Below are 17,959 nucleotides of genomic sequence, written 5' to 3' on the forward strand. Positions count from 1 at the left end.
AGTTACAGTTTCAACAAAATTTAATAGCTGAATGCAATGCCACTTATGACTTATTTTAAAATAATCTACATGATAATATCTTTGCTGTTATGATATGAAGTAACATAAGTAAAAGTGTAACTTAGAAAAAGTAAGTATATGAAGTACAGAGGTGTATGAGGCTATATATGCTCACAACATTAAAAATCAAGAGTATTGTATATGTAGTGTGATTGTTCATTGAGTAATATAGCTTGCAAATCTTAATACTTGTAAGGTCTTTCAGGATTGAAATACTTTGATGCAAACAGCTTTATTTTAAATTTTAGAATACTAATTAGCCCTGTATGTGTGTAAGTATGAACAAAATCTGTGAAGTTGTTTTATCGTGAGAATAATAATTCAGAAATCTATCTTTTTTTTTTTTCTTTTTTTTTTTTTTTTAGTTGCTTTGGAGCTTATTAAGAAATCTGATTCACAGCCAAGTTCGGTAATGCTGCTTGATTTTATTCAACACATCATGAAATCTTCACCCCTTATGTTTGTAAACGTGGATGGAAATCAGGAGGAAACTGAATGCAGTTGCATTGGTGAGTTTGTTGAAAAATTTTATATTGATTTTAATTTTCTGCCCATGGGATCATGCAAATTTCCCTTTTCCCCATGTTTGTTCTCTTGCAAGTTCAGCATTGCATGTTTGTAAGTTAATCTTACGATACCCTTTTGTAATTGTAAATTGATTTGCACTTGTCATAATGGAAATTTATCAAGATGTATACCAGGACAGAGTCTGACTTTATTCATTACTGTTGTTTAGTCAGTAAGATATTGCTCTGTTCCTGCTGGGGAGATATCCTGAACCCATAGACATTTCCTAAGTCTTTTTTAGATATGCAGAAAATGTAGATGAAAAGGTACCAAGCCTAAAATCTTTTGTTGTTGTTGTTAAGCCTTTTTTTTTTTTCTCACTTTTCCTCTTTCAATAAGGTATCTTGCCTCTGTGACAGCATTCTGTTTACCAAGCCCAGATGCGTTTATCTCAAGGAGATTTATGGTTTTAGTGATGAACGGCTTGTTTTTTTCTCAAGAAGGTGGTCTTAATATGAGCTTTTTTTTTAATCATAAACGATGTTTTCTGTATGCTGTTTCTTTTTTATTTTCCTAGAATTTAGTAACTGGATCATAACAAGGCTTCTCCGAATTGCTGCAACTCCAAATTGCTATACATTGCACAAGAACATCTGTGATGTCGTCTGCTCTTTACTACTTCTTTTTAAAATGAAGAGTTGCTCCATTTTTGAAGTACTAACAAAAGACTTGCTACAGCTTTTCCAAGACTTAGTCTTCTTGCATGAAAGAGATAAACAAAAGCATCTCTGGGGAGATGTGCTGGTCTGGCCCGTGACTGTAAAGAGATTTTCAAGCAATACAAGTGACAGTGTTGGATATTTAAGATTGGCACCATTTCAGCTGATGGGCATGCCCAACGTAGAAAGTTTGGAAGTTATATTAATGTCTATTCTGACAGACATTGTTGCAGATGTGTTTTTTGCAAGACAAGATATTATTCTGTGGGGGATAGGTTGCTCCCTGTTGGAGTATGGTAGTCCAAAAGCTAAAACTTTGGCAATGAAATTTTTAATAAAATTAATTCATTTGGGAGGACCTCCAGAACAGCTGGCCAGTGTTTTTTTCACGGTCTTTTTTGGAATTTTACAGTCAGTACTTGAAATGGATGCTGAAGAATCAGGACTCTTTGAAGAACCGCTCTTACTCTTGGTGAGGACATTGTTGCCATTTGAAGCAGATTCTTACAGAAATATTGAACCTGTCTACTTGAATATGCTACTTGAGAAGCTTTGTGCATTGTTTGAAGGTGATATATTCAGGTGTCTTCAGTCTGAAAAGCTGAAAACTGCTTTTTGCCATATACTGCAATATTTTCTGGAGTTTGTTCCAGCTGGCTATGAGTCTGCCTTACAAGTAAGAAAAGTCCATATCAGTACCATATGCAAAATTTTTGTGAATGTACTTGGTACTCAGGAAGAACAAGAGGTAAGTTAATTTTAAAAACTGTTTTTATCATGGGAATGGGTAATGTACAAAAACCTACGTCTGTGCAAAGAAAAACAAATCTAAGAATTATTGTTTTAGTTAAATAATTTGATTGATATTCTCAGCTGGTTCATGTGATTTTATAGGTTACAGCTCTTTGATAAGTTGGATATATCTGAACCCTACTTTCCAGATGCACTAAAATAGTGAGAGGCTATGCAGGCACAAGGGTCTGTCTGTAATCACAGTATAAAATAGAGATGTCCCAGTAAAACCTCCTCAAACAAGGGGAGCTTAACAAATAATTTCACTTTATCTGAGTTGCTCTTACTTGGTAACTGTGTGCTTTTGATCGTATTTTTTGGGGGCAGGGAGACAGAAAGGTTTAAGATAAAACAACGAGATGTTGGTATGCCGAGTCTTCTACCTCATACACCCACAGCTGTATCTATTGTCTCTTAAACTCGTGTCTACCTTGATGGCTTCAGTAGCCAGGTGCAGTGGCAAGAATGGAGAAACAAATTCAATAATCCCAACAGACAGCTGAACAAGCTGAGTGAAAGAACTAGCATTAGCAATTCTCTCTGATAGAAACTCAGGAAATTTCAATACTTATAAAAGCTTTCATCATTTAACTAAGACTCTCTTAAATGGAAAGTTTTTTTGTTTGTTTGTTTTTTTAAGAACTTTGTGACTTCTTGATATTTTAAGTCTTGTATTTTAAGTCAGAAACAATGTTTTCATGTCTTTGGAAGGTAAGGCATAGCATACATCATGGTATTTCTGCTATTTGTCTGTCCTAGTATCTGGTGGATCCACTTTATACAGCATTAAAAACACAAACAGAAGAAGTTATTCAAGAGCTTCACCATCAAAACCAGCTAGACACTTCTGATACTGATGGGTGGAGCAGCAGCAGTGATGAAGTTCCAGAGAAAAGACAAAGACTAAGCCTACAAACAAAGCATCCAAAGAAATCACCTATACCAGTAATGTATGACATTTATTCACTAACCACTTTTATAGTAATTTGGCTAGTAAATAATAACCAAATGTCCTAACTCTTTTTTGAAGCAGTTTCTTCATAGCAACCATATTGAACGATCTTCTCTCTGGGAAAAGACTTATTTGATATTTTGAAGGATTGGAGACTATAGATTATTTTTGATTAAGCCAAATTTTAAAGAGACTTTTTTTTTATTCTTAATGTATTCCATACAAATTATTTTACTTTCACTTCTATGCTTTCAAAACAGAAAAGCCAGGAGAATACATATATATGATATGATAGAATCATGTACAGTTGCATTGGACCTGCCCAAAGCAGGCCTAGTTAGATTGCTCAAGGCCTTGTCCAGTCAAGTTTTGAATATCCAAGGATGGCAATTTCACGATCTCTCTGGGTCTCTGTTCTTTTTTTTTTTTTTTTCCTTCTCCCTTAAATATGAGTTGGAGTTTTCTGCATTTTACCTCGTGTTCATTACTTCTTGTCCTTCCACTGTGCACCTCTGAAAAGAGTCTGTCTCTGCCTTCTGTACAACCTCTGAGTAGGTAGACAGCAATAAGATCTCCCCTTAGCCCTGTTTTCTTAAGGATGATCAAAGCCTGTTCTCTCAGCCTCTCCTCTTATGTCATGTGCTTCAGCTCCCTGACCATCTTGAACTTGCTCCAGCATGTTGTTATCTTCCTTGTACTGGGGAGCCCAAAATTGGACACTGTACTTCAGATATGACCTCCCAAGTGATCTTTCCACAAATCCACCAACTCATTTTCTACAAAGCTGCTTCTTAGCCAAGTCAGCCCTCAGCCTGTTCTGTTGCATGGGTTTATTCTGTGCCAGATGCAAGACTTCATTTGTCTTCACTGAGTGAACTTCATGAGGTTCCTGTCAGCCCATTTTTCCAGCCAATTGAGGTCCTTCTGAATAAGCAGCTCTCCTTTTATCCACAGAGCCAACCACTTCATCATAGAAAGGAATCAGGTTAGTCAGGCATGATTTGCTCTTGGTAAATCCATGTCGGCTATTCCCAGTCAACTTCTTGTTCCTTATGTGGCTGGAAATGAGTTCAAGGACTTGTTCTGTAACTTTCCCAGGGACTGAGGTTATGCTGGCCAGCATTATAGTTTCTTGGATCTTTTTTCCCTTTTTGGAGATGAGTGTGATATTTGTCTTTTTATAGTCATCAGGAACCACCACGTTCACCATGGTCTTCCAAGGATTATAGAGAGCAGCCTTGTAATCACATCAGCCAATTCCCTCAGGACCCTTGGATGCATTCCATCTGGTACCATGAACTTGTGTATGTCCAGCTGGCTTAAGTGCTCCCTGACTCCATCCATCTCTACAGCTGATAGTGCTGTATTCCCCCAGGCAGATTCTGCTGGTAGGTTCAGGGCCTGGGAGGCCACATGGCAGATACTACCAGTGAAAGTTGAGGCAAAGAAAGTATCAAGTACCTCACTCTTTTCCATGTCCTTTATCACTGCATCCTCTGCTGCAGTGAGCACATGTTTTCCTGAGCCTTCCTTAGCTTTTTGCTGCTAGTGTAAAACACGTATATGAAAGTGTGTGTGTGTGTGTGTATGTCTTTGTGTATGTACAAATTCTAAAACTTCCTCTAGGTTTACAGTTGTATGACCAATTTATACTCTGTTTGAACTCGCACAGTCCTAATGCTTAATCCATATATTCACATGCATTAAATATTTGCATGGCGATAGATGTTGATATAAAAAATAAGGTGTTCGTACACTCTTTACATTCTTCTTAAGTATTTGAAAGATCATAATCCAAATCATTCTCTTTTGTTCTTTACTTGACTTGCCATCTAAACAAACTATTAAAATTGTTTTATCCTTTTTGGTTACGCCTTGTATCTGTAATAACACTTTTAGTATGGAGTCATACCTTTATAGCCTTTTAGGTGAGTTTTGACTTGCCCACATATTTGATTTCAGAATTAATATTTTGCTCTCCCAAAGAGCACAAATAAGCTAAAGCTTCAGCTGATATTTTCCTAATGCTGTAGTCTTGTATCCAAAATTGATTAGCTCTATTTTTGTTATGTTGATATCGCATTTCTGAAAAAAGTATGTTTGAAAAATAATTAGTATTGTCAAATTACAGACTTAGTCCTGTGAACATGAAACTGAAGAGCACGCTATGGAATGCAGTCACAAAGAAAGCTGCATCCTTAATATTTCTTCTCGAGCAAGAAACTCTGACAGCGGATATTCTTCAGGCCGTAGAAGGGATTGCTGTAATGCTGCGACTAGCTGCTTTGTGCATAGTTCATTGTTCTCCCCCAAATTCTACCAGGTAAAGGTATCAAGGTGCAACCAAGAAGCTAATAGTTTCTTGTAACTATTAGTTGTGATTTGTGTGGATTACTTGTATAAGTTTCCTAAGTTCTGTACAAAAGTTATATTTTTCACAGTAACTTTGCTTATAGTGTTAAATGCTCATACTCAATTGCATTAATCATGACTTCTATTTTTTTTTAACAGTATAGATTGTAAAGTATTTCATCCATGTAACACTGACACTTCTAAGAATACTCCCAGCTCCTCAGACTCTGTGGTGAATATACAGCTCACGTGGATTTCCTCTGATTTTATCACAAGAGTGGTGAAAGTCTGCAGGAACCTATTAGAGGCTGCTGCTCAAATTGTTAACCTAGAACAAGTGATTGACAGAATAGTGAAGATCTTTGATGCTTTGCTGTATGCACAAGGTGAGAAATTCTAAACTAACATATCTTTTACTGGATCTGTAAACTAGAAATGCAGGTAAAACTGAAACTAAAACTGGTTTGTTGTGGTGGATGAGTCGAAATTATAGATCTTATGTTAGAACTCCATTCCTGTACAAGAATGGTTACATTAAAAAAAAAAAAAAAAAAGAATTTTTTCTCTGTGTAGAGAACTGCTGGGTTTTTTTGAACACAATTTAGAAGTCTTCATTTTTCTGTACTTCTGTTGTTTCTTGTTCAGATAAAACCTACAAGGCAATAGTGAATATTCATAAGAAATTAACTTCGTAGGCAATGATTTTTAGCTACTTTTCTTTTAAAAAGTAAGGCATGCTGCTTCTGTATATATGTTTGTTTCCCCCAAAGTTTTCAAATCTTCTGGCCAATTTCAGCAAAATTTGGTGTGCAGGTAGCATACTGAAAATATGAAGTGCATACATATTTTCTAAAAGTATCTAGCTGGACTGAGGACAGGGACTCTGCTAAGACCAAAGTGACACTGTGAGTTCAGCTTACTAGACATCACAGAGTCGACCTGACATTCCTCATACAAATCCTGAAATACCAAAGTTGTGTTTGTTCTGCTGCACGTGGAAGTACAATGCTGCCAGTGGTTTCATGCAATTTTTATTTGCTGTAACACTGCATTATTTATTATTATACCTTATACCTTTATGTTATATAAACATGTGGGAGTGAGTATTGACACTGGCCTTTTTTGATAGAAAAAATAATGTTCTGTAGCAAATTAAGAATGTAAAATGTGTATCTGTTTTGTAAGCTATATGGAGCCATAAACATGTCCTTTTTTTTCTTTTTTTTTTTCTTTCCTAGTAAAAATTCCACTGAGTGATCAGATTCTTGATAACTTATGTGGAATGTTGTCTCTGCCCTGGATTTATAACCACTCTGATGATTCTTCTTTTAAACCATCTGCTTTTGGGTATGATCCTCTACTTTTGAGTCAACAAACTGCACATAGTTTCTGTAAGTATGTTAAAGTATATAATACCTAATATTTCTTTGGAGAAATTCTTTTATGCCCCAGTTTTACTTTAAAGCAATTTGACCTTATTTTCTGTGTCCTCTTTGATGATTAACAATATTCAATTTTTGAATATTGTGAATAATGATTATATGAATTTATTAATGAATATATGAATATTATGAATAACAAATATATGAATTTACTGTTTTATTTTGTTTTCCCCTTCAGCACCTCAAACTCGGTCACACTGTGTGTTCCTTCTGTCTCTCTTCCCAAGAAACATACGTCTGGACTGGAGAAAATCCGTTTATCATTGGGCACTACAAAGCCCCCATGAAGTAATTCGGGCTACCTGTGTTAAGGGATTTTCTGTCCTGCTTCATCCATCAAATGTGCAGTCCTACAGCATGATTCCAAAAGCTCTTTTGTATGTATTAATTTTGCTTTTCTTTCTTCGTGTGAGAAGAAGAAAACTGTGTCTACAAAAACATGTATTATAAGAACCAAAATAGATATTTATTTATATTTCATCCAAAATTCACTGAGTCTCAATTTGAGAGGTCATAAAAGGTATCAACAGGTAGGTATAAGTGAAGATGTTCGTCTGATAGAATAATGTTCACTTACCACGTCAGTATGAAAGCTGCTTCAATAGTTGAAGATCCCAATCCTAAATAGTGAATTTAAACTAACCAGAGGGAACGGGATCTTTTAGTCAGCGAAATACACATGATGTTTGTTCATATGCCTATTCACGTTTTGAAATATTTCAGGTTTTCCTGCTTTTTGTATATGTGTCTTGCTCTCCTATATGCTACTGTTTCTAGTCTTAAATTTCTTTGTAATAGGCAAGACCCACCATGCACAGTGCTATTTCATACACTTAAAGCCTCAGAGCGGTCTGAAAAGCAAAAAGATATTTTAGTGAGACAGATCCTTTAAATTGTCCTAATAATGTTCTCAGTGTAATTAGAGAATTCAGACAAGGTAGAAATGCATTTTACTAGGTAAATAGTTTATTAAAATAGTTTCATTTTTATTTCCATTTCAGAAATCAAATTGAAGATGAGTCTGAGCTAGTCAAGGAGGCTTGTGCTGCTATAGTTGGGCAATTAGCTTGCTGTCTTTCTGGTACATTCAGTGTAAGACCTTCCTTAGTGGACTCTGATATCCGGCATGTTAATTGTGATATCTTATGTAGCAGCCTTACTGTGACTTCAGCTCATGAAAAAACTTGCTCTGTGCAAGCCTGTGTTTTCAAGCCATTTCTTAGCCTTCTTGAGAACAAAGAATCCAGTTCAGTAAAGTTAGGTATGTGACTTTAATTTTCTAATCAGTTTGCACTTCTGTGCGAAGTACTAAGCCACTACTTTTATATCTGTTGATTACTTTTTTTTCCTGTATTGCTTTTTGTATAGCTGTAACGGTGTTTGATATCTTATATTTCAGTTGATATCCGTGCTAATATTTGTTCTTATTGATATTCCTCTTAAACTAAGGTGGCTTAACTTTGGTCTGTGGCGACATCTGGAAGTCTAATACTTTTAAAATCTGAATTTTAAATAGCTTTTTAGTTTGCCAGTGTACTAAATTACTTAAACTGTCTTTTCTTTCCCTTCTCCAACCAATTCCTCTCAGCATTTATAGAAAATATACCTCATCTTTGCAAACATGTGGACTTTAACAGTGACGAATCTAGTGTAAAGATTTTTATTGGGTCTTTATTAAATCTAATGGAAGATCCAGACAAAGATGTAAGAGTGGCTTTTAGTGACTGCATAAAGAACATATTAGAATCCTTGGACTCTGAAGAAGAATTCATAAAAGAGGTGAATTCATGTTTGTTGTTGTTTTTCTGAACTTAATATGATTTTGTTTCACTAATATCAGACACTTTAAAATGATTTTTTTGTTTGTTTCTCTGTGTTCCAGCTCTTTGTTTCGAGAATGAAAGAAGCCTATACAAAAGCCAAAATATCAAGAAATAATGAGCTGAAGGATACCTTGATTCTCACAACAGGAGATATTGGAAGGTATTTCTGATGGTATCTTGAAAATTGCAAAGTATTGTCAGGTTGGAATACAGAGTAAATTTTTGTCCAAATGTAAATGTAAGTTTAAATTACTTATTTGAAGCTCAGTCTTCATCCAGAGTCCTTTGGAACTGTTCTAAGCCTTTGTCTCATATGGAGTATCCCACATATTAATTATTTTTTCCATCCTTTAGTAGCAAGTACAGGTAAGCTATTTCAAATATAGCGATGAGTTGTTTTGTATTATGGTAATTGTATATTCTTAAGTCATTTTATTAATGTGATTTTTTTTTTTCTTTCTCCTCTGTTTACTTTGTAAGGGCATCAAAAGGAGATTTGGTACCATTTGCCCTCTTGCATTTGTTGCACTGTTTGTTGTCCAAGTCAGCTTCTGTGGCTGGAGCAGCATATACAGAAATTCGGTCTCTGGCAGCAGCTAAATCTATAAAACTTCAAGCTTTTTTCAGTCAGTACAAGAAGCCTATCTGTCAGGTAAAAAAGAGGGAGTTGCTAATTTGCATAGGCATAGATTTGGATTCTTTTTTTATGTATGTAATTTTTATCTTTGTAATTTTCAAAAAAGTATTGCACAAGGTGAAATGCTGAAATAGAGGAACTATGTAATTTTTTTTGCATTGTATAGCACCATGGTCACAGGAGGCTAAGACTTAAAAGTGGAATTGAATTTGCCCTTTGTTATAGGGATAATACTGCAATGATTGATTTGGGTTTTGGTTCTACCTGTTACCTAAAGACAGAAGTTCTATTTAAAATTTATAAAGTCTTTTTTTAATAATTCCCTGATTTTTAATAATATTTGAATTGCGTGCCATGTCTGAGTCAAAGTTTGCAAAATTAAAGGCAGTCATTAAGTAGATGATAATCCAGTTAGAGCCACGATTATTACTTTGGGATGGATGTGCAATAAATGAGAAAGAAACACAGGTGCATAGAAAGAGAAGTGAAACTTCTGTGTTTATTCTTAGGGAATAAGAAAGGGAAAATAATATTAAAAAAAATATTTCTTCCTGCTTAGTTTCTAGTGGAATCACTACACTCCAGCCAGATGGCAGTACTGAATGCTCCATGCCAGGGTAATGAGCTACGGAAACAAGAAGCTGCTCACCAGAGAGAAATGGCTCTGGACATGTTATCTGAGATCGCCAATGTATTTGATTTTCCAGATCTAAATCGCTTTCTCTCAGTAAGTTGATTGTTCCTTTTTACTTTTGATTTTTTTTATGCTTGTAGATTTTTATTTTAGTCTACTGTTTTTCTCTGAACATCAGAGATGGGAATTTTTGCTCTAGTTGCTGCTGTTTACTAGAATTAGAATCATTTGGAATTGCTGCAACTGGGAGTACAAATCAGGAGGAACAAATTTATCAAGGAATTACAGTTGTGGCTACAGTGCTAAAAGTACGATGGGTAATGAGCTATCCATGGCCTAGAATACTCACTGAGTACCTCTAGCTTAGTGATTTAGCGCACTGGAGGAGTTCTTTTTAAGGTGTGGTTTTGCTTTGTCTGCTTTCCTTTCTCAATTGAAGGAAGCCACTGTTCTGTGGATAAAACACTTCTGGATCGGATTTGAATCTGTTCTGTTTGATTTGAAGTCAAAGTAGCTCATATGTGTTCTTTTCATATTTGTGAAACAGGTGAGCAGCATTCTAGTTGACTGGTAGGTGGGTTTTAGGGCTTGGGGTTTTATTTTAAGATTTCCTTTTGTGGAGAGTTTGGATGGACAAAAAAAAGTTAGCTCACCTTTTATTTGGGTGTTTCTCTTAGTATTAGTTAGATGAAGCACCTCCCTAAAATAATTATTTTTTATTTCAACTGCATTCATGACTGGGTGTTTCCAACTCAGTAGAGTCCTTTTTACCTAAGCATATGGGCATAAATATGTGTTGTTATACGGACGCAAAAGGAACAAAACCAAACCCTGGATTTTGGACTTTTTTGAGTTTTTTGTTTTATTTTTTCTAATAAGTGTTCTTAATTTACTAGCGGACCCTTCAAGTTTTGCTGCCTGACCTGGCAGCCAAGGCCAGTCCTGCAGCCTCCGCGCTCATTCGAACCATAGCAAAACAGCTGAATGTAAACCGAAGAGAGATTTTAATCAACAACTTCAAATACATATTTTCTCATTTGGTCTGTTCCTGCTCAAAGGATGAGCTTGAGCGAGCACTTCATTACCTCAAGGTAAATTGGCATTTGCCATCTTATACATGCAGATTAGAAGCAATGGTAGACGAATAATGAGCTTTTTCCCTTCTGCTTTATTTTAGTTAGGGTATTGCACAAAGAAGGTGAGGATTTTGCACATACAGAAGTTTTTTTTTCTATTTACGGTCTGTTCCATTGGCTCTGAGAAAACATTGAAAAACTTTTCTTATCTTCAAAGTTCCAAAAATTTGAATTATCTCTTCAGCTGACTGGAAGCTCTCTCTTTGGTTCTTACAGTCAGTCAACCTGAGTCTAATGCTTCCTGTTTCTTGGTGTACTGATTTGACTGATGAAATTAATACTTGGTTTCTATTTGATATTTGATTACAGAATGAGACTGAGATAGAGCTGGGTAGCTTGCTGAGACAGGACTACCAGGGACTGCATAATGAATTATTGCTACGTATAGGAGAGCACTATCAACAGGTCTTCAATGGTTTGTCAATATTGGCTTCATTTGCATCTCATGATGATCCCTATCAAGGGCCTAGAGAAATAATATCACCTGAGCAAATGGTAAAGAGATCAAAATATTCACATTATTTTTTGTTGAGTAATTTTTTTCCACAGTCTGAATGCATACCGTACTTTCAACGTCACTCACGTATCCTAGTTTAAGCAAATAGTAGAAAAAAGGCTAGTGTTTCATATCTCACTCTAATTTCATATCTAGCATTCCTGTAATAGGGAGATATGTACCAAGTATGCATTTAAAAAAGAAAAAGATGCAGCCTAATAGGAATGCCCTTCATAAAGTAGTAGCAGTAGTAAAAGGACTTCCCTGAACGCTGATACTTCTTAAGGAGTAATGTATGTATTTGGAATTCTTCTCATTTGTCTTTCAGAATTAGCACTTAATCACTGCTGTTTCATATCTTAAGCTTAGAAGCCTGTTAATACTAAGATTATTTGTTTTTTACTTCTTTTTTGGTTTTTTTTCAGGCTGATTATCTGCAACCTAAATTGCTTGGTATTTTGGCTTTTTTTAACATGCAGTTGCTGAGTTCCAGTGTTGGCATTGAGGATAAAAAAATGGTGAGTCAACCTGATTTTGAATATTAAAACAGAGATAAGCAAGGGCTATTTTAATATTCCAGACTTGCTTATGTGATTGTGCTACTGTCCTTGAGGTCTCTAAGATATTGAGGTTCCCATATGATTTTTGAAAGCTTATAGTTCACTGGTAAAAAGACTTCAGAACTTAATTTTTTCTCTTTACTGGTCAGCTAATGTATGTAATACAGTCAAACATGGTATATGTCCTCCCTTACCCAGCCAGTAATTATAGAGGGGGAATCAAAGAGCGTGTTTTGTGTGCATGGAAGAAATAAGGTGGAGAATGGGGGAATATGGGAGGAAACTGGAGTTACTACAGGGAGCAAGGTTATAAAAGAATTAGAGGACAAAGCTAAAATTACTGCTGTAGAAATCTGAAGGAACTTAAGATAAAAATCCAAGGGAAAGTAGGCTTTAGTAGTTTTGCTTCTCATAGAACAGCTTCTTTGAGCTTTACAATGGGGAGCCTTGCCAAAATTAAAGCTCGCACCTTGAGACTTGAGATAGAGTCTGAAAATTCCGCTCTGCTGAGGCAGTGTACTTCTAACAGCAAGGTAGGCCATTAGCCACCCCACGGAGGTAGTGCAGGTGACTTCTGTAAATTAGAATTAGAACCAAAGTAACCTTTACATAGACATTGTATTTTCTCCGAGTAGTCTCATTCAGGCTTTTTGCTTCCCATATTGAAATGCTCTCATATGTCTTTGTGCTTTCTGAATTTCTCCATTTGTATAACACTTCTTCTGCTGTACCTGTTATTGTTTCTTTTTTGTGCTCTGTTTCTTGTTCTTTGTGAGTCTCTCCTTCCATGACCATTCCTCAAGCTCAAGTCTCTTCCTGTGTTACTGATACATCATGTTGGACATTCTAGTGCCTTGTTAGATAAAGTGTGACTGAAACATCTGCTGCTTTTTCTTGCCTCTTAATATTACTCTTCTGTCTTTCATCATTCCCACTGACAACTGTGCTATTACCTGCTCCCTGGAGCTTACCAGTTACTTCTGCCATAAGTTGTATGTCACTTCTCTTATTTTTACATGCAAGTTTATTGGTATTTTTTCCTTTGTATTTTTGAAAGCTGCCCCTTCCTGCTTCTGAAAGTTTGGACATGCAGACAATCATGTAAACTTCTGTAACCATAAACTCCTTTGGTGTCTCCAATTCTTCCTTCTTTAATCTACCAACATGCTGCAGCTTAAATAACTTCCTTTTTGTTACAATCCTGTCATTCCAGCCCCCTTTTCGTTCCCTTTTTTTGCTAATCCATGCATCCTTTATTGAAGTATCAAACTGCATGTCTTTTCACTGGAGACTGTTAAACCAATGCATTTTATCTTGGGATAGACTGAAAGTGGAACTTTGTTAGCTTGCATAGCTTATAGGGTATGGTTTGTTAAGCCAGGGTAGCCTGATTGTATTAGAGCTTGTATGCTTGTATCGTAACTTACCGAGTTGATTTCTTTCTATGTATATACAGGCCTTAAACAGTCTTATGTCTTTAATGAAGCTCATGGGTCCCAAACACATCAGTTCAGTAAGAGTGAAGATGATGACTACGCTGAGAACAGGTCTAAGATACAAGGATGACTTTCCAGAACTGTGTTGCAGGTGAATTGACAGCGTACTCAAATATTAACATATCTGCCATTTCTGCCCTTGAACACAACCTGATATTTAGATAATACCCTAAATCATAGAGCTGAAACTATGCTGAGAAGAATCCTTGCTTATTATTGCTTTGTTGTCTTTTCTTGTTTAGAGCCTGGGATTGTTTTGTTCGAAGTCTGGACCATTCTTATCTTGGTTCTCTACTTAGTCATGTGATAGTGGCATTATTGCCCCTTATCCATATCCAGCCAAAGGAAACTACAGACATATTTTATTTTCTCATAGTTGAGAACAGGTACTATACAAAATGTTTTCAATTAAATGGATTATTAAGTGTTGTAAGAAGAATGGAGATTACTCTAATTCAAAGTTGCCTGGCACTGGTGAGAGAGCCTCTTGTTTTTCTGCAAAGTAATAAGTTGTTTTTATAAAATTTCCACCTCTCTAAACTGCAATGGGATTTTGAAAATTGACAAGTGAGATCCTCATCCAAAAAAGTGTCTTTATACTAGCCTCAGAAAAAGTATATTAAGACTTGGCCAAATTACAACCTGTTCAGACTGCTTTTCTTTTCTACTCTTGAACTTGTTTTCAGATTCTGCGTTTTTCAATTAGAATTGCCTGTGGTTTGCCTCTACAGATGCAAACAGGGTAACAGTGGTTACTGACACTTGCTCTAGCACTGCTGTTTTTTCTTTGGCAATTGAGGCTAGAGAAGTATACAGAGTTGGAAATTGGGAGGAAATGAGTTCTTTTATTTGTTTCTTTCACTAAGCAGAGTTAGAACTTTTATTCTTCCAGTTATTACACTTTACTATTTTCTTTTGATTTTTTTTAAAGACTTTTCTAATCCAATTCATGTTTGCTATGTTCTTTGTAATATTTTTTTTTGTAATTACTAGGGATGCAGTACGAGACTTTTTACATGAAATATACTTTCTGCCTGACCTTCCAGAACTAAAAGAAATTCAGGTAGTCCTTCAGGAATATAGAAAGGTACAGCTATTTTTTTCTTATGCATCAAATGAATTAATGACAATTGAGAATACATGTAAAGTTTGTTGCTGAATTATGCAGTGGAAATAGTTTTTATCTGCCTTCTCAGCAAACCAGAATTTGTATATAACAGGAAGACCTTGAAGCAGGTTCTTACTCTTCTTTAGGAGTGAAGCATGCTCACATTTAAAATTCCTGTTTCGGTAATATCTTCTGAACCCTGACTTTTTCTTTTTAGTCTTATACTCTCTTTAGTCTTGAAAGACTAGAGTATTAGCGTTGATGATGATCGTGTTGCAAGAGAAACTACTTTTAATTTGATCCCTCTTCTGTATTCCCTTTCAAAGTGACCAAGTTTGTCTACTTTTTAGGAATATTGTATGGTTCATTTCTTTTGCTTGACTACAGAAGGGTTAGAAAATAGATGGGAAGTAGCAATTATTTAGTAGGGATGAAGTAACAAAAGTAAAAGTTAACTAAATTTTAGATACTGAGGTGCTCAAAGCAAGTTTTTAATTTTCTTCTCATTAGGAATTTTAAACAAAACTACAAATATATCACCTCTTTGAGGAAAATGTTTTTAAAAATGGCAAAATAGTGGTATATGCATATAGGTGAGAATGTAGGTAGAAAGGTACATGTTCATATGTGTTTTCCCTTGTGTTCTTTGAGATGCTGCTTAGCTGTGTTCCTGTTGTGGTTAACTTGAACTTTCCATGTTGTGTTTTGCTCAGGAATCCTCCAAAAGCACTGACTTGCAGACGACACTGCAGCTATCCATGAGAGCTATTCAGCATGAGAATGTGGATGTTCGTATCCACGCACTTACCAGCCTGAAAGAAACACTATATAGAAATCAGGTATAGAAAGCCTGTTTGAATAGAGTTTAAAATGAATCATAATAGTATCTGGACCAACAATCTAAAATGCCTTACTGTTTCTGGGTGTTCTTTTTGTGCTTTGATAGCATGAACTGTTCTATCCTCCTTAAGTTAGCTGTTTCTTATTGTAATGGAGAGACATGATTCTTTTTCATCATATGTCTCTCTTCATAATAGGACTTTCAGATCCTTCTTTATCTGTGTGACGCTGATTCAGTAAAGATATTTGTAACAAATGTTTTCTCATCTTTTTCAACACTGAGGAAAGATGCATCTAATAAGTCCATTGCAGCAATCTGGTCTGTGTGTTTGTTCTCTGTTAGAGCATGTATGGCTTATACATTAGAGCTTGCATTTTTTTTTTTATATGAGTATAATACATGACTTCTTAAAGAATTAAGACATATGTGACCATGTCATATCTTTCTTTTTTTCTGCCTTTGTCTTCCATCCTCCAAATTTTGAATCCATTGATTTATTTAAATAAATTTGATAGCCAGGTAAGAGTTGCAAAGATGCTATGTTTTACAAATATGTGCAGTTATTAGCCCACAGGAGTACATGTGATCTGTAAAAATATTTGTCCCCTTAGTAGCTAAAAGATTGTGACACACAGTCACACTCATTCAGAAATTACAGAATTCCCCAATAAAAGAGAAGTCATTGTGTATATTTCCTGCCAATCAGCAATTCTTGCAGCTCAGGTTAGCAAAATCTTGCAATGTCTCGCTTAGTTAGAAGGCTAACAAGAAAAGTGAGGGAAATCAAACATGATTAGTTCCAAAGCTTACGGATCTACTTGCTATATTATGTTGGCTGTCTTCCAGGTTTTCATTAAACATGACAATAGCAAACATCTTCCCATTATTAAGGGAATATTTTTCTGTATTTGGACTAAGTGTGGGACCAGAGAATAAAACTTGGGTCCAAATGAGAAAGAAAGGAAATTCAATTAAAGCAATGGGCAGTCATTAAAGGACTTGAGGAACTCATGGGCTATGTAGGATCAAGCGTGAAGAAATGGGTAATGAATGGAAAATAATACAGTTAGAAATGGCAGTGAAACTAGAAGGTAGGACAAGAGCTGAGTATAAAAAAATCAAGAGGATGCATCAGAACACAGGCAGGAGATGGACAGATAAGTGGAAAAAGAAAATGTAGATAAGAAGAGAGGTGCTCGGTAAGAAGACAAGCAAAGAAAATGAAGTTAGTAGAGATGTGTATGATGATGGAAGACAATATTGGCCATGAGGTCGTTACTAATTGAGGCTCAAATCCCTGGTCTTTATTCATTCATGCAGTCCTTTCTGTGAGAACAGGCAATATGGGGAAACTGGGCTATAGCTGCAAAAAGACAATATTTCAGTGATTATCCTAAAGTCATGGGCAAATGAAATATGAAGTAAGAGTGAGTTACATTTGTAAAATTTCTGACATGATTTATTCTTAACACGGTTATAGAAAATTCATCTTTATTTTTCAACTTCCTAGGAAAAATTGATAAAGTATGTAACAGACAGTGAAACTGTGGAGCCAGTCATCTCCCAGTTGGTAACTGTACTTTTAATCGGCTGCCAGGATGCAAATTCTCAAGCCCGACTGCTTTGTGGAGAATGTTTAGGTGAGCTGGGAGCCATAGACCCTGGCAGGCTGGATTTTTCAACAAGTGAAACTCAAGGAAAACATTTTACCTTTGTGGTAAGGAGTGTTGCTTTATCGTCTTGTTTAGCATCAAATTTTTTAAAAAAGTGTTTGGGAGTAGGTGTTTTAATATCTTCAGGCCCTTTGCTTTCTCTGCTTTCCCTTCTAAATGAGTTTAGAGACAGGCTTCAAAGTGATTATAAGGACATTAATGATACAGCTATTATTCTGTTTCTTTTAATAAAATTGGAATTTTGTTTGTGACTGAGGCTGGTGTGGAGGATCCAAATTTTGCCTATGGATTATTAATGGAACTGACCAGAGCATTCCTTGCTTATGCTGATAATGTTCGTGCTCAAGATTCTGCAGCGTATGCCATTCAGGTAACATACCTGGTTATATCTTCTGTTTTTCTTCCTGAATTATTTCCTGCCCTGCTGAACACAGAATTATGCAATATAAATGCACATTTAGAGATATATGTATGTTTGAGGTATAGAGCTGATTTTTTGTTGTTTAATATATCTTTGTGAAAACTTCAGCCCAATTTGCTTGCTCCAGGAGGAAATGAGTGGCCCCATGAAGTCCGTGGGTTAAGAAAATTTAATTAGCTCCTGCACAAGGAAGAATCAGGTCAGCTTCTAGTCCTGGCTTATTGGCAGATGTGAGGAATGTGGGATAACGTTGTCCAAGCATCAGCTGGAGAATCTGGGGCCATTAATACCTAACTGAAATCAGCCTGTC

General features: G+C 35.8%; 1 protein-coding gene across 2 annotated transcripts in view; it reads left to right on the top strand.

Annotated features, from left to right (window-relative positions):
* ATR (ATR serine/threonine kinase) overlaps positions 1-17,959 on the top strand; it is a 43,378-nt gene that overhangs the window by 1,956 nt on the left and 23,463 nt on the right. Inside the window, exons 3-23 of one of the 2 annotated variants that reach the window (XM_064516849.1) lie at positions 426-569; positions 1,145-2,034; positions 2,838-3,028; positions 5,162-5,353; positions 5,542-5,768; positions 6,621-6,773; positions 7,003-7,201; positions 7,826-8,085; positions 8,413-8,603; positions 8,707-8,807; positions 9,128-9,299; positions 9,844-10,011; positions 10,815-11,009; positions 11,364-11,549; positions 11,976-12,068; positions 13,567-13,697; positions 13,849-13,992; positions 14,600-14,693; positions 15,428-15,553; positions 17,066-17,272; positions 17,485-17,598. In XM_064516849.1, coding sequence (XP_064372919.1) covers positions 426-569; positions 1,145-2,034; positions 2,838-3,028; positions 5,162-5,353; positions 5,542-5,768; positions 6,621-6,773; positions 7,003-7,201; positions 7,826-8,085; positions 8,413-8,603; positions 8,707-8,807; positions 9,128-9,299; positions 9,844-10,011; positions 10,815-11,009; positions 11,364-11,549; positions 11,976-12,068; positions 13,567-13,697; positions 13,849-13,992; positions 14,600-14,693; positions 15,428-15,553; positions 17,066-17,272; positions 17,485-17,598 — 4,178 coding nt within the window. Of the gene's footprint in view, positions 1-425; positions 570-1,144; positions 2,035-2,837; positions 3,029-5,161; positions 5,354-5,541; positions 5,769-6,620; positions 6,774-7,002; positions 7,202-7,825; positions 8,086-8,412; positions 8,604-8,706; positions 8,808-9,127; positions 9,300-9,843; positions 10,012-10,814; positions 11,010-11,363; positions 11,550-11,975; positions 12,069-13,566; positions 13,698-13,848; positions 13,993-14,599; positions 14,694-15,427; positions 15,554-17,065; positions 17,273-17,484; positions 17,599-17,959 lie in introns of those variants that run through there. The other variant, XM_064516850.1, reaches the window with a different exon arrangement.

This window comes from Dromaius novaehollandiae, chromosome 9, assembly GCF_036370855.1.
Source record: "Dromaius novaehollandiae isolate bDroNov1 chromosome 9, bDroNov1.hap1, whole genome shotgun sequence".
NCBI lineage: Eukaryota > Metazoa > Chordata > Aves > Casuariiformes > Dromaiidae > Dromaius > Dromaius novaehollandiae.